At 41.7% G+C, this 15,000-nt stretch overlaps 1 protein-coding gene across 1 annotated transcript; it reads right to left on the reverse strand.

The window, feature by feature from the left end:
- Nucleotides 1–3,350: 3,350 nt before the first annotated feature.
- On the reverse strand, nt 3,351–14,724 carry LOC135113091 (mucin-2-like). The gene is made up of 5 exons (XM_064028119.1): nt 14,677–14,724; nt 8,377–11,010; nt 7,120–7,294; nt 5,519–5,627; nt 3,351–4,639 (listed from the first exon to the last, which is right to left on the reverse strand). The coding sequence occupies exons 1-5, from the start codon at nt 14,707–14,709 to the stop codon at nt 4,474–4,476; spliced, it is 3,117 nt and encodes a 1,038-aa protein (XP_063884189.1). The 5' UTR covers nt 14,710–14,724; the 3' UTR covers nt 3,351–4,473.
- Nucleotides 14,725–15,000: the final 276 nt, after the last annotated feature.

The following is a 15,000-nucleotide window of genomic DNA, read 5'->3' on the forward strand; positions in this document are numbered from 1 at the left end:
GTTTTCACGAGTTTCTTTGGTTAATTAGGTTCTTGGTTTACTTATTTAGGTTTGGCTAGGTTAGGTTAGGTTGTGTTGGGTTTGACTAGTCCTTAAGGTAGATTAGATTAGGTCAGATTAAGCTAGGTTAGGTTGTGTTGGGTTTGACTAGTCCTTAAGGTAGATAAGATTATGTCAGATTAAGCTAGGTTAGGTTGGGTTAAGTGACTTCCTTGGCATAGTTACCGAGGTGTCTTTGCATATTACGAGTGACAGTATTAAGTTTCCCAAGAGATCTTAGCAAGCTAGTTTGGTTACTCTTTATGGCCAAGGGCAACAAAACTGATGAAAAATAAATAAATAAATAAATAAATAAGCCCTCTGAAAATGCTAAATGATAAATAGGACAGATCAAACCTTAGTCCTGTAGTGTCTTGAGGCCTCCCTTTTGAAAGTAACAGAATTTGCCTTGTCCACCTTTACCTGCTGCTAATCAGTTCACGCAGGTATTACAGGTGTCCATCCTTAGCACCATACTAAAACCAGCTTTTGATTGGTAGTAAGATAAACAGGTGTTCTAGGTGTCTGCAGCACGCTAATTTACACCTGAATTTGTGTTAATTTACCTTGAATGACTTGCTATACTGGTGTATTCAGGTGTCTGTACCACGCTGATTGCTTCACCTTTCTAAAGATTTATTAAACAGGTGTTACAAGTGTGTAGCATGTTACGTTACCTGTTCAGTGTCTAATAATTTGTACACACACATCCTATACACATTACTGTACCCTCCTTAAACAGATGTTCCAGATAATTGTAACACCTGTTTGTACCACGCGGCGTTTACCTGGACAGCTTGCTAATTGGCTTAACAGATGTATTCAACTGTTTAATTGCTACAGCTTTATAAATAAGATAATTAAACAGGTGTTACAGGTGTCTAGCACGTGACTTTACCTGTTGATTGTCATTAATAAGCTGTACAGAAGTATTCTATGGTAATTACTGTATCTTCTTTAAACAGATGCTCCAGATACTTATAAGACCTGTGTGTAGCACGTGGCGTTTTCTTGAATTAGTCTTATTTACCTGGACGGCTTGCTGATTGGCTTAACAGAGGTGTTCAGGTGCCTTTGTTGCACGCTGAGTATCGCACCTCTATAAATAGCACTAATTAAACAGGTGTTACAAATGTCCAGTAAGTTACTTCACCTGGGCAAAGTTGTCAGTTAGATTAATTAAACAGTAAATTCTATGTCGATTACTGTACTTTCTTTCAACAGGTGTGCCAGGTATTTTTAACAGTAATCCCTAATTGGACAGGTGTTACAAATTAATAATGTCTGTAGCACGCGACTGTACCTGCATGGTGTTGTAATTAATTCCACACGAGAAGCTGTATGCTGATTACTGTGCCTACTTGAAACCGGTGATCCAGATATTTGTAACACTACACCCTTCACTTCTTTTTTATATATATCAAGAGGCAAACTTTTACTTGCCTTTACTAGTTTAGTTTAGCGTGGTAAGTTCATATGAGAAAGGTATCTAGTCTTACTCCACAATCCCACTGTGAAATTTTATACTTGTAATGTATTAATGAACTACAATCCAATTCCCAGGTGTTTCTAAGCTTACCTGTGAGAGATTATATATGTACCTGTTAAAGTTGCGTCATCCTTTGGAGATAAAAAATGAAAATGAGGTCTTTAGTAATGTATATGAGTTTTAATGAGAGAGAGAGAGAGAGAGAGAGAGAGAGAGAGAGAGAGAGAGAGAGAGAGAGAGAGAGAGAGAGAGAGGGTGGTCAAATGTGTGTTTTTGCGTGCGATTTCAGAATAGGAACTCCTCTTGTGCGTGTGTGTGTGTGTGTGTGTGTGTGTGTGTGTGTGTGTCTGTCACTCCCCACGGCATGACTGTGCACTTTTGCCTCATCATTTCCCTTTCACTATCTTGCCTGCGATGGGAATTTTCTCTCTCTCTCTCTCTCTCTCTCTCTCTCTCTCTCTCTCTCTCTCTCTCTCTCTCTCTCTCTCTCTCTCTCTCTCTTTCCATTTCTTTGTTATTATTTTTTCTTAATGGTCGTTTATATTCTCATTTTTTTATTACTTCTTCTTCTTCTTCTTCTTCTTCTTCTTCTTCTTCTTCTTCTTCTTCTTCTTCTTCTTCTTCTTCTTCTTCTTTTTCTCCTCCTCCTCCTCCTCCTCCTGTCCTTGCATCACATCATTACCAATTAACCTTTACCTCCTCCTCCTCCTCCTCCTCCTCCTCCTCCTCCTCCTCCTCCTCCTCCTCCTCCTCCTCCTCCTTTCCCAGCATTCCCACTAAATACCTGAGTCATCCATATAATCTCAAGGTCAGGCTGGGTTTCTTTCCCGTTTTCTTTCCACTAACCTGACGTTAGTGACGGCCCGTTTTCTGCCAGACGCCTTCCCAGACCAGGAGAGAGAGAGAGAGAGAGAGAGAGAGAGAGAGAGAGAGAGAGAGAGAGAGAGAGAGAGAGAGAGAGAGAGAGAGATTCCTTCGCGTCGCTGCGCAAAAGTAAAGAGAAAAAGAAAGATAGAAAGAAAAGAAAGTCATTGTAACGATGATAGAACTCAGTTGCAATAGAGAGAGAGAGAGAGAGAGAGAGAGAGAGAGAGAGAGAGAGAGAGTTGCTTTCTTGTCCCATCGTAAGGTTTCTTTTCATTCACATTTTCAGTATAAAATAGCTTTATTTATCGCTCACATGTACAAAACAAAGAGTAATGCTTCCTGAAATATCACAGGAGAGAGAGAGAGAGAGAGAGAGAGAGAGAGAGAGAGAGAGAGAGAGAGAGAGAGAGAGAGGGGGACCGGTTTTTGAACGCAATAATAATTTCACTTTCAAAAGAACCGGTCCGGAGAGAGAGAGAGAGAGAGAGAGAGAGAGAGAGAGAGAGAGAGAGAGAGAGAGAGAGAGAGAGAGAGAGAGAGGCAAGTAAGTGGGATGATAAACAGAACTGGATGAAGATAATTAGAATAAATCGTTAACATCAAACAAAGATTAAAAAAAAATAAAAATAAATTGTCTTCCTCTTCCTCTTCGTCTTTCTCTTCTACCTCCTCTTGCTCTTCCTCTTCCTCCTCCTCCTCCTCCTTCTGCTTACAATCTATCTAAGCATATATATATATCATAGTTTATACACTAAACTTATATTATAACATCACAAAATTGACAAAGAATGAATTGTTTCTTTCACTCACTCACTCACTCACTCACTCGCTCTCTTTCACACACACCTTTCTCTGGTAGCTTCCTTTTTTTTTTTTTACATGTCTTTTTGGTTTCTTCTTCTTCTTCTTCTTCTTCTTCTTCTTCTTCTTCTTCTTCTTCTTCTTCTTCTTCTTCTTTTTCTTCTTCTTCTTCTTCTTCTTTGTTTGTGGTATCTTGTTTGCTTTTTCTTTTTTCCATTTCCTATTATGTCTCTTCTTCTCTTACTACTGCTTCCATTTTTTTTCATTTTTCTTTACTTCCTCCTTTTCTTCGTATTTATTTGCTCTTTCTGCAGTTGCGAAAGAAGGAAGAGGGAGAGGGGGTAGATAATTTTTTTTTTTTTTTACTTTTTATATTCTTTTCCTTTCGTTTCTCCTCTCTTTCTCTTTCCTCCTCCTTTCCTTTAAATCTCCTTTATTTCTTTCTCCTCTTCGTTCACCTCTCTTATCCATCTTCCTGTTTGTCCTCGTTTATCTTCATTCCCTTGTTTCCTCGGCAATTTCTTCTTGTTCCTTCAGTTTCCCTTCTTTTATTTCTTTCGCATTTTCTTCTTTTTCTTCTCGTCCTTCCTTTACACCTTTGAACACATTTTTTTTTCTTATTTTAAAGGTTATTTTGTGGTTTTATATATAGACTTGTTCATCCTTATTCTTCATTTCTGTTCGTGTTTCCTTCTGTTCCTCTTTCGCTTCTTGTGTAAACTTTTTCTCTCTTCTCTTTGCTTTTACCTTCTTCCTTCGCACCTGTCTTGCAAAGTACAGGTGCAAGAGTGCGTATGTGTGTGTGTTATTACCTCTTTCTTCCTTCCTTCTTTTCTTTCTTCCTTCTTTCGTTTCATTCTTCCTTTCTTGTTATTTCACCTTCTTACACCTCTTGCTCTTTTTCTCTCTCTTCTCTTCTCTCTATCTCTTTATTTTTACGGTCGACACGTGGACTTTTCTTTCCTTTCTCTTTTTCTTTTCCTCTCCATGCCTCTCTTTTTCACTATCTTTCTGAAATCTTGCTAACTGTACATTCTTCCTTTCCTGTCTTTTTTTTTTTTCTCTCTCTCTCTCTAGCTCACTAGAAAAGGGTAAAAACATTCACCTCTAACTATTGTTGTAGCTTCACTCAGCCAACCAGTCAGGCATTCAGTCAATTCATTTTTCTTAATACCTTCTCTCTCTCTCTCTTAAAAAAAAAAAAAAGGCTAAATATTTCACACCATTCACCTCTTTTTGGCTACCGTTCCACCACCACCCAATCATCACTCAGTCATCTACACGTGGGCATTGTGGGGGCCAGGGTTCCTCCTCTCACAAATCACTGGCTTTTCATGAGAGTTGGCAATGTCGTGCCACTTAATGCCGTCCTTGTAGAAGTTGTTGAGAAGCGCTATATAGTACTCGTTGCCCTCCCTGTTGTCTGGCTGGGGGACGCCTCTCCTGTGTGGGCGGGAGGGCAGGGATGAGTCACGTATGGGGGAAATAGAGAAGATTGGGTGTGAGTGTGAGTAAGATTGGCTGAGTTTGGTATGTGGTGAGTAAGTGTTGGTTTGAATTTGTGGGTGAGACTGGATATAGATAAGATCGTTTTTGGGTGTGTGAGTGAGAGGGAAAGTAAAGAGAGGGAGGGAGTGAAAGAAAGACGCCAGATAAATAGACGGATAGGTAGAAAGAGATGGATATACCGACAGACACACAGACAGACAGACAAAAAAATAAATAAATAAAAGACGGGTCGATATATGCATTGACAAAACGGATGGAAAGGTTAATGAGTAATTGGGTGTATAGATAAACACATTCACATACACACGATCAAACATACAAATTTACATACAAACAGGCATACTGACATACAAATAAGCGGGACAAGCAAGGTCACATATAATCAAACAAAGGAACAATTAATCAAAGAGAGACAAAGAAACATACAGACAAGAGATAGAGAGAGAAACAGAAGGAGTGATAGACAATGAAATACATACACGGACAGACACAGAGGGAATCAGACACATATGTTAAAAGGACAGGAAATTAAAAGAAAGGACAAAATGGAAATTAATTCATACACACACACACACACACACACACACACACACACACACACACACACACACACACACACACACACACACACACACACACACACACACACACACACACACACACACACACACTATCAAACTATCACTCACTCACTCTCACACGTTCTCTCTCTCTCTCTCTCTCTCTCTCTCTCTCTCTCTCTCTCTCTCTCTCTCTCTCTCTCTCTCTCTCTCTCTCTCTCTCTCTCTCTCTCTCTCTCTCTCTCTCTCTCACCCTCCAGTTGAGCTCCAGTTGTATCCCTTGAAGCCGCCTCCTGACAGCCACACGAAGAACCTTGACCCGGGTTCTCTAAAGCCTCCCAGCCAGATGTACTTCACGTTTTCTGTGGGAAGGGAATGAGAACACCTGTGGAACTATCCTTGTTGTTGGTAGTGTTGTTTTTGTTGTTGTTTTTGTTGTTGTTGTTGTTGGTGGTGGTGGTAGTGTTGTGGTTGTTATTTTATTTCATATTTTTCCATCTTGGTGCATAAAAGAAAATGTGGAATGTGTCACCGTTTTTTGTTGTTTTATATATATATATATGTTTTTTTTTCTATTTTCTTTTTGTTTTGTCTCGTGTCTTTTTCATGTTTGTTTGTTTGTTTTTTTCTTTTTTCTCTGTTTTGTGGGTCATAGTCTTCTTTTTTTTTTTTTTTTGTTTCGTTTTATTTATTTTTTTTCTCTGTCTCTTTTGTGTCTCGTGTTTTTTTTTTTTTTTTTGGTATGTGTGCTTTTTCTTCTGTTCTCTCTCTTTGTTCCCCTTTAAATTTCAATTCTTATTTCAATGCAGTAAAGAAAATGTGGAATATGTGACGAGTATCTCTCTCTCTCTCTCTCTCTCTCTCTCTCTCTCTCTCTCTCTCTCTCTCTCTCTCTCTCTCTCTCTCTCTCTCTCTCTCTCTCTCTCTCTTAATCAAAAGTTGGCTACCGTTTTTTTTATCATTTTGGGGGACTTCATTTTCCGTTTTCTTTTGTATTCTAATGAAGGAAAGAAAACGGTGAATGTGTGTCTTCTCGTTGCCTTTCTATAATTGCTTTTTTTTTTTTCTTAAGGGGTAACTAGTTTTTCTTTTTTCTCAATCAAAATTTGAGTATTGGTTTTTCTTTTTGTTAAGTTTTTAAGTAACTTTTGTTTTATTTTCCTAATCAAAAGTTAATTATGTTTTTTTTTACTCTACTTTTCCTTTTTTTTTTATTGATCAGTTTTCTTCTTCCTCATCTTCGTGTTTTCTTAATCGGAAGTTGATGATGCATTTTTCGATATGTTTTTCTCGCTTATTTTGTTTGGTTTGGTTAGGCAAGGTTACGAACTACACTCACAAACTCTCTTCCTCCACCCTTCACCTTTCACCTTTCACCCTTACTATTTCCACCTCACCCTTAGTCCCTTCAGTAACTCCACTAACTGTCCTTCACTTTATCCTCAGTAATTTCTCACCCTAAAAACCAACATTCACCCTTAATAACTGTTCCTTACCGTGCTATCTCCTCACTCTTACTCCCCCCTTCACACTTACTCATCCTCAGTGATTCCCTCACCCTACAAACTCATCACCCTGTAAATTCCATCTTAGTGTTAATAACTTTTCACCTTAGGAACTCTCCCTTCACCCTCATAAACCGCTCTTCTACCTTACCCTACCTCTTGGTCATTCCTCATCTTTCACAAACTGTATCCCGCCTTACAAGCTCCCATCACCCTCAGCGCACCCTACACCCTACAAACTTTCCTCTACTTTCAGCAACTCCACCTCACCCTTACTAACCCCATTCCAGTTTTGTCAATCCTCACTCTCACTAACTCCTTACCCAACACCTACTTCTGTCATACGAACCTTTGGCGACGACCTGGCTGATGTAGAAGTTCTCGTCGGGCAGCTCGAGGCTCACCAGCTCCCAGCCCGGGCCCAGTGAGGTGCAGTACTCGTCCCCTTTGCTCCACGTGAACACTTGCCCCGGCAGAGCCTTCCACGAGAAATGATACTGGCTTTTGCCATACGTCCCGTGCACCTATGGAAGGGATGGGTGTTAAAAGGTTCTGTTCCGGAACAAGAGAATATTCGGAGTTTTGCAGTATAAAGGGGATATTTCGTTTAGGTTTTGCTGTATAGATAAAGAGAATGTTTCGTGTTTACTGATGTACAGGAAGGAAATGTTTGGGGTTTGATAGTACATATAAAAGATAAAGGTGTTCTAAAAGGTGCTTGCCAATATTTAAAAAGGAAATGTTTAAAATTGAGAAGTTTTCTGTCAATTTAGGCAATTATAGGGAAATTTAAGAAGGTTTATATAGAAAATATATAGAGGAGGAGAACGATTGGAGTTAAAGGCTGTTGTCATTATAGTGAGTCAGAAAGATATTTAAGATATTAAATGTCTTTTCGAAGGTTGCTTTTAATACAGAGGAAGGAAACAATTAAAATTAAATGTTGTGTTAGTATTGGTAAACACAGGAAAGCTTAATGTAAAGGTGTTCCAGGTGTTCAGTGATACAGTGTTTGATCCTTTTCACTGCTCTGAGTGTCCTTTGTTGACATTCAGAACACTGTGAAAATTGGCTTGCCTGGATACACAGGAAGGGGAATTGTGAGTTATTTTTATCAGGGAGAGGAGAGAGGGGGACTACACACTACGCAAGAGACTGTAGTACGGAAATAAATAAGTGTCTGGTTGTTATAGCAAAGAAAATGTAACAATGTAGAGTTGTGTTTTGGGATGATGTTATAAAGTAAAATTAAATGCATAAGGTAAAAAATGCATGGTGACGATTTTAAAAACAAACTTCATGTGTATAGTAAAAATTCTTACATGAATACAGTTATAAAGTAAAAAAAAAATGTGTAGGAAGGTCAAAAAAAAAAAATGATAAAAGAAAATATATATATAAAAAAAATACTAAAAAAATATATATGTATAGAAAACAAATGAAATTGCAACACATCTTTTTTCACAGATACAATTTGATGATAGAGGAAAAAGAGGAGGAAAAAAAAAAACACCAAAACAACATAGACTGAAGAAGATTTAAACAAAAATAGCAATAGATACATAACTGCAACTCATATGGAAACACGAGACACATCCCTACTCACCTGGGCGGAATGAGGGGCAGGTATGGTGTGGACAGGTGTGTGGACAGGTGTATGGGCAGGTATTTGGACCCTCACATCTGGCACACCTTTATGGAACACCTGAACGCCGTGAGCTGGGTGAGTCGGTTGGTTGATCCCGTGTCCAGGTCTTATTGGGGCAGCATTGCGGTTCTGGTTGTGGGGTGGTGCTTTTGAAACGATATCCCTTGGTAGATGGAGTTGCGGATTACCCAAGACTATCCTCAAGAGTGGACTGTGGGGCGTGGTGAAGCTGTGCCCTCCCGGAGTTGTCCTGTGGGGCTGTAGGGTGCTCGAGGGTGCGAAAGTGTTAGGTTGTCCCGTGGTCGTGATAACTGGTCTGAGGCCTCCTCCGTGGTGCGGTCTGTGAGTCACGGCGGTGGGTCGTGGGGTCGTGCTGATGATTGGTTTAAACTCACCATACGTCACGGTTGGTGGAGTAGGAGTGGACCCACTATGTCTGAGATGGTTCACATTGGGCAACCTAAAGCCAGCACTCGTGGGTCGTAGAGTGGTTGTGATAATGGGCCTGAAACCATTAACAGTTGACGAGGATTGGGAGACAGCCACTCTGGGCCGTTCAGGCAGAGTTGTCTTTCGTTTCCGTAGCCCGGACCTGTGTGGGGATACGTTTAAGAAAAGACTGGTGGCAGGACTTCTGAGGTCGCCTCTGTAGCGTGACTGTCTGGAGACCTTGAGATTGTTGAAATTGGGCCTCAATTCACGTAAGGGTTCGCCAAAGATGATGGCGATGTTGCTGTGTCCCGTGGGGCGTGTGCCATGGCCCTTGTTGTTTGGGAAGCTGAAGTGTGTAGAGGAGGTTAATGTGGAATCTTTAGCGTAGTGTGGACTGGTGGAGAACGGGTTGCGCTTTGGGAATGCTGAGTTGTAGTGAGACTTGGTGGTGTAGCTAGGCATTGGGGTGGTGTAGCTGTTAGTAGAGGTGTAACTCGGTGCTTTGGTTGTGTACGTTGGGACAGAGGTGGTGTAGCTTGGCCTAGAGGTGGTGTAGCTTGGTGCAGAGGTGGTGTAGGAGGGAGGAGAAGTGGCGTGTTTCAGTGCAGGGGAGTAATTGGTAGCAGGGGTCGTGTAGGCACTGGAAGGAGTGGTGCTGTCAGTATAAACCTGTTGGCTAGTCAAAGGAATGACATGACCAGTCGTGAACTTACTCTGCCCAATCAGCTGTGCCTCTTCGACGGTTACAGAGGGGCCCTCGGAATGTTCCTGGTAGTCATTGATAGGTTCCTTGTAATCATCGACAGGGATAATGTATGTAGGGGCAGGAGTGTCCGGGTAGGTGATGATCGCGATGTAATGGTCAGAATCGTCTTTTTCTTCGTTTTCCGGGACACCATACTCATTATCCGGGACAGCATACTCATTTTCCGGAGTGACATATTCAGTTTTAGGGGGGACATACTCATCTTCAGGCGGGACATATTCATTTCCAGAAGGGCCATGCTCATCTTCGGGGGTACCATATTCCGTAACAGGAGAACCGTGCTCATTATCAGGGGAACTGTACTGAGTTTTAGGAGGGACATAGTAATTTTCAGTGGGGACATACTCATCTTCAGGGGAGCCATACTCATCCTCAGGGGGCTTGTACTCATTAGGTGGCGGGAGGTATCCATTAGAAGGGAGGCCATATTCACTTTTAGGAGGCTTATATCCATTCTCAGGGGTGCCATATTCATTCTTAGGAGGGTCATATTCAGTCTCAGGGGTGCCATACTTCTCAGCTGGGGGACTGTAATCATATGTCGAAGGCTCATATTCATTGGCAGGGGTCACGTATTCACTACCAGGGGGCTTGTACTCATCGGCAGGGGTCACATACTCACTACCAGGGGGCTTGTACTCATCGGCAGGGGTCACATACTCACTAACAGGGGGCTTGTACTCATCGGTAGGGGTCACATACTCACTAACAGGGGGCTTGTACTCATCAGTAGGGGTCACATACTCACTAACAGGGGACTTGTACTCATCAGTAGGGGTCACATACTCACTAACAGGGGGCTTGTACTCATCAGTAGGGGTCACATACTCACTAACAGGGGGCTTGTACTCATCAGTAGGGGTCACATACTCACTAACAGGGGGCTTGTACTCATCAGTAGGGGTCACATACTCACTAATAGGGGGCTTGTACTCATCAGTAGGGGTCACATACTCACTAACAGGGGGCTTGTACTCATCAGCAGGGGGTTTGTATTCATAGGCAGGGGTCCCGTACTCACTAGCAGGGGGTTTGTATTCATAGGCAGGGGTCCCGTACTCACTAGCAGGGGGCACATAACCAGTATTGGGAGCCTCGTACCCATACCCACTACTGGTACTGTCACCATAGCCGAAAGTAGCCCGGGCAGCGTCGTGGATGCTCAGGCCGAACCGTATGATGGAGGATAGGAAGTCATTGGCAATACTCGTGCTGCTGCTGATGCCATGTTGCAGCGCTGTGTAGTCACTTCTTGGTATCCCATAGTTGCTGGAGGCGCTGGAGGAAGGTGTCTGGAAGGGGATGGGTATGGGCACGGGGAGTAAAGGCTCTGAACTCACCCACGGAGTTCCACGTGCCACCGCCAGGAGACCCAAGAGTACCCTGACCAGCATCTGTAAGGGAGAGGTGTCAGTGGCAACCTTCTGAGTGCTGTGGTTCATCACACAGCTTGACAAAATGGGCTAATGTAAGTTTAGAGCATAGAATGATTGCTGCTCTTTTCAAGCTTGATAGAATTCTACAGTGAAAGTTTAGTTATAATTGAAAAGACACCGTTGACAGTAAAAGGTGTGATGGAGATATTTAAGCTGTTTTAGAAAGTGGGTGATTTAGTTTTGTTCAGTGAAACAATGTAAGATTGTTCAAATTAATTACCATGTGATATATTACCATTAAAAATCGAAGGGATAAGAAGAATTAAAGAAAAAGCATGAGTGAGATAATATGAGAAAAGAGAGAGCACCATAGGTGAAACATTAATTAACACAACCACTCTGCCTTTACCATTTCCTTCAAGCTGTTCTCTATCTGTGACTGTATTACATAACACTTCCCTCCTTCCATTGCAGGTGTGTCTTGGAGGACCTCTGTGGTAATCAACAGCTCAGGTGAGTATTTCATGAAAGCACAGGTATTCTATAGTTATATCAGTTTTAGTGGAGCATCTCAGTATTTCGCGTCAGCAGGTGTTATTACGACCGGAGCAAAATTATGTTCACACACTCTGATAGGACAACTCTTTCAGTTTTATGTGATGTAGGTTTCGTCGCCTCTGGTGGGTAGAGTTGATGAATATCTTCCAAAAAGTGTGAAGATGTCTCACTTATGGTCTCTCAAAAGCTACTCAGCCGATTCCTTTCAAACTTAGTATCTGTCATGTATCTTTTGGTGTACGTAACTGAGACTTTTGAATCTGGATCTGTGTTACGCACGTGCAAACGCTTCATAGCATCCATGAACCATTGCACAGATGAAGCTGAAACTTGGAAATATGGGCCAGAAGTGCTTGCATGAATGATTGTATGAAATTCAGATTCTTCCTGCGCACGGCAAACGAGAAGATAAAACCTTGAAAAAAAAAATACAACCAGTTTTCTGCGAATTTAATCCAGTGCGTTTTGTCTCGGCGAGAATGGAGACGTGCCATTTGACGCAGAATTAAATTATCTTCGGAATGTTGAATAGAAAAGAGCTCCATCTCTCGCAGAATTTTGCATTATAGCGAAATGAAGGTTAGTGTAGTGCTCAATGTTTGCAGTCACACTTTTAACAAATAGGTCTTTTTTTTTTTCATTTTCCTTTTGCGTTTACTGTTTTTTTTTTATTTTTTTTATAAGCATATCATGACATAGCACAAGAATCTTCACTATGAGATCACAGTGAACTTCCTGCGATTAATTACGAGTTTGCTACGAGTGGTACAACAAATAAAGATGATTGATACTGTATTCATGAGTTTTTACCCATTACATGTGACCTCAGAGGCACCGGACGCCAAGAACCAAAAGAAGAACCGACAAACCCAAAGGACGAGAAAGAAGAGGTTGAAGAGAAATGGGAGAAGGGGAAAAAAAAGAAGACGGAGAAGGAGGAGCAGAAAAATTGAAGAAGACGTAAAAAAGAAAAGAACTAAGATAAAAAACGAAAGGTAATATTTAGAAGAAAACTAAGAAGACAATAATATGAAGAAGTGGAGAAGGAGGAGAAGAAAGAAACAGGAGAATAATAATAACAAGAAAAAAAAACAAGAGCAAGAAAAACCAGAAATATAAGAAGGGTTGTAGGAAAAGTAAGAACAAGAACAGGATCACGAATAATTAAAGAAAACTAGAAAGAAAAACAAGAAATATTGTTGGAGGAGGAAGAATCAGAATAACAAGATGGAAGGCTGATAGAAATTGGACGAAAACAAGAAAACAAGTAGTAGAATTGAAAAAAAATAACAGCAACAACAAGAAAGAAAGAAAGACAGACAGGCAGACAGACAGAATAAATCAATGGATAAATGAATGAAGGAAGAAAGAAGAGAGATAAAAAGAAAGAATCAATCAAAGAAAGAAAAAAAAGAAAAGAGAGGAGAAGCAGAAGAAATAAAGAATGAAAATAAAAAGGAATACGAGGTGAAACAATAATAATAATATCAAAACGTAAGTTGAAAATAAAAAGACGAGAAAAGAAGAAGGAGGAGGAGGAGAAGGAGGAACAGAGGGAAGAGAAGAGGAGGAGAAGGAAGAGCACGGGAGGAGCAAAAAAAGGTCAGGCTGTCAGTGAGTTCAATTCGGTCGTAAAACACTTCTTGCCTCTCTCAGGTCGTGCCGGATCGCGAAGCACAATCTTGCCCCGCGTCCCAAAAGAGCAGAGGCGACGCGCGAACGACTCACCGGAGAACGAAGCCGTATTGCTCCATTTGTGAAGCTCCGAACTGCTCAAAACGAAGCACTCGAACCACTGAAGCCTTGAATTGATTCGTGAAACATTCCATTTGCTCTCCCACGGTATTGCACGCGTGGGCGACTCAGGGTGCTGTTGAACTGTCTCGTTCCATGCTTCGTTTATATCTCACTTTGAACCAGAGAGACGATGAGATTTTTATCCTTCATTTACGCTTCACGGTTCCGCGGGTTTCGAGTCAGTAAATCCATGAACATCAAAACAAACCACCGCTAAACCATGAACCAATCATTCACCACTGGGTTTTTAGGACTGTAAAATCGAATCACTGAAGCAATGATCACTATAGCAAACTGTTTACGTAGATGGAGCTGTTTCTGTTGCTTCGGTTCACCAGGATTCGAACCCAGGTGGTGGCAATTGAGGTGAATGCACGTGTGGTTCGTAGGGTTCATATTTGGGTTCACTTAGTTGTTCATAATTGGCGGTTCGAAGCGGCTCGGGTTGGGTAAATTGAAGAAAAATGAGCCAATTTTCTTCTCTCTGGGCGCACACATACACACACACACACACACACACACACCCCGTTTTCTTTCGGGTTTGTAAGCACATAGCACTGTTGGGAACTCTCTCTCTCTCTCTCTCTCTCTCTCTCTCTCTCTCTCTCTGGAGGAAGGAAGAGATAGAGAGAGAGAGAGAGAGAGACGAGAGAGAGAGAGAGAGAGAGAGAGAGAGAGAGAGAGAGAGAGAGAGAGAGAGAGAGAGAGAAAGTGAGAAAGTATTAGGTCTAAATATGAACTGTTGTAAACTAGTTTCTTCTTTTTTCTTAAGCTTGAGTGAGAGAAAAAAAAGTGTTTTCATCTCATCCCATGCTCTCTCTCTCTCTCTCTCTCTCTCTCTCTCTCTCTCTCTCTCTCTCTCTCTCTCTCTCTCTCTCTCTCTCTCTGACCGTATTACCTCACTCATCTCAGTGTCTTGTCTTTTCCTTTTATCACTTTTCCTCCTCCTCCTCCTCCTCCTCCTCCTCCTCATCCTCCTCCTCCTCCTCCTCCTCCTCCTCCTCCTCCTCCTCCTCCTCCTCCTCCTCCTCCTCCTCCTGCAGAAATATCGGAATCAGAAGTCTTTTTAAATCTGTCATTTTCTTTCCTCTCTCACACCTGTTCATAATGTGATAACTAATAACGCCTCCAGGTTCCTTCTCCTCCTTCTCTTCCTCCTCCTCCGCCTCTTCCTCTTCTTTTGCCTCTTCCTTTCTTCTTTCCTTTTTTTTTTCTGTTAAGTTGATCAGTTTTGTGTGTGTGTGTGTTTTCTGGGTATGTGATGTTAACAAGAAAGTATGGATGGCAGGAAGGACGAGCACACACACACACACACACACACACACGTACCTTGGATGCTTGTGAGGAGTGGAGTGAGAGCATCAGTGAACGGCAGTGTCTTATATAACATTCACTGCAGGAGAAGGTAGTGGTGGTGGTGGTCGGTTCGGTGGTTGCTTTTATGGCTAAATGTCAACCAAAGAAAAAGAATGCAAAGCGGGAGAGAGAGAGAGAGAGGGGGAGGGGTGAGAGGGAGAGGGAGAGGGAGAGGAAAGTGTGTGTGTGTGTGTGTGTGTGTGTGTGTTTAATGGTATGGATATGATGTTAATGCATTCTGTAAAGTACATTTCCTGTTTATTGTTTACTGTACACCGGCGCAGGCAGGAGGGGATC

Source organism: Scylla paramamosain, chromosome 25 (assembly GCF_035594125.1).
Source record: "Scylla paramamosain isolate STU-SP2022 chromosome 25, ASM3559412v1, whole genome shotgun sequence".
Classification (NCBI taxonomy): domain Eukaryota; kingdom Metazoa; phylum Arthropoda; class Malacostraca; order Decapoda; family Portunidae; genus Scylla; species Scylla paramamosain.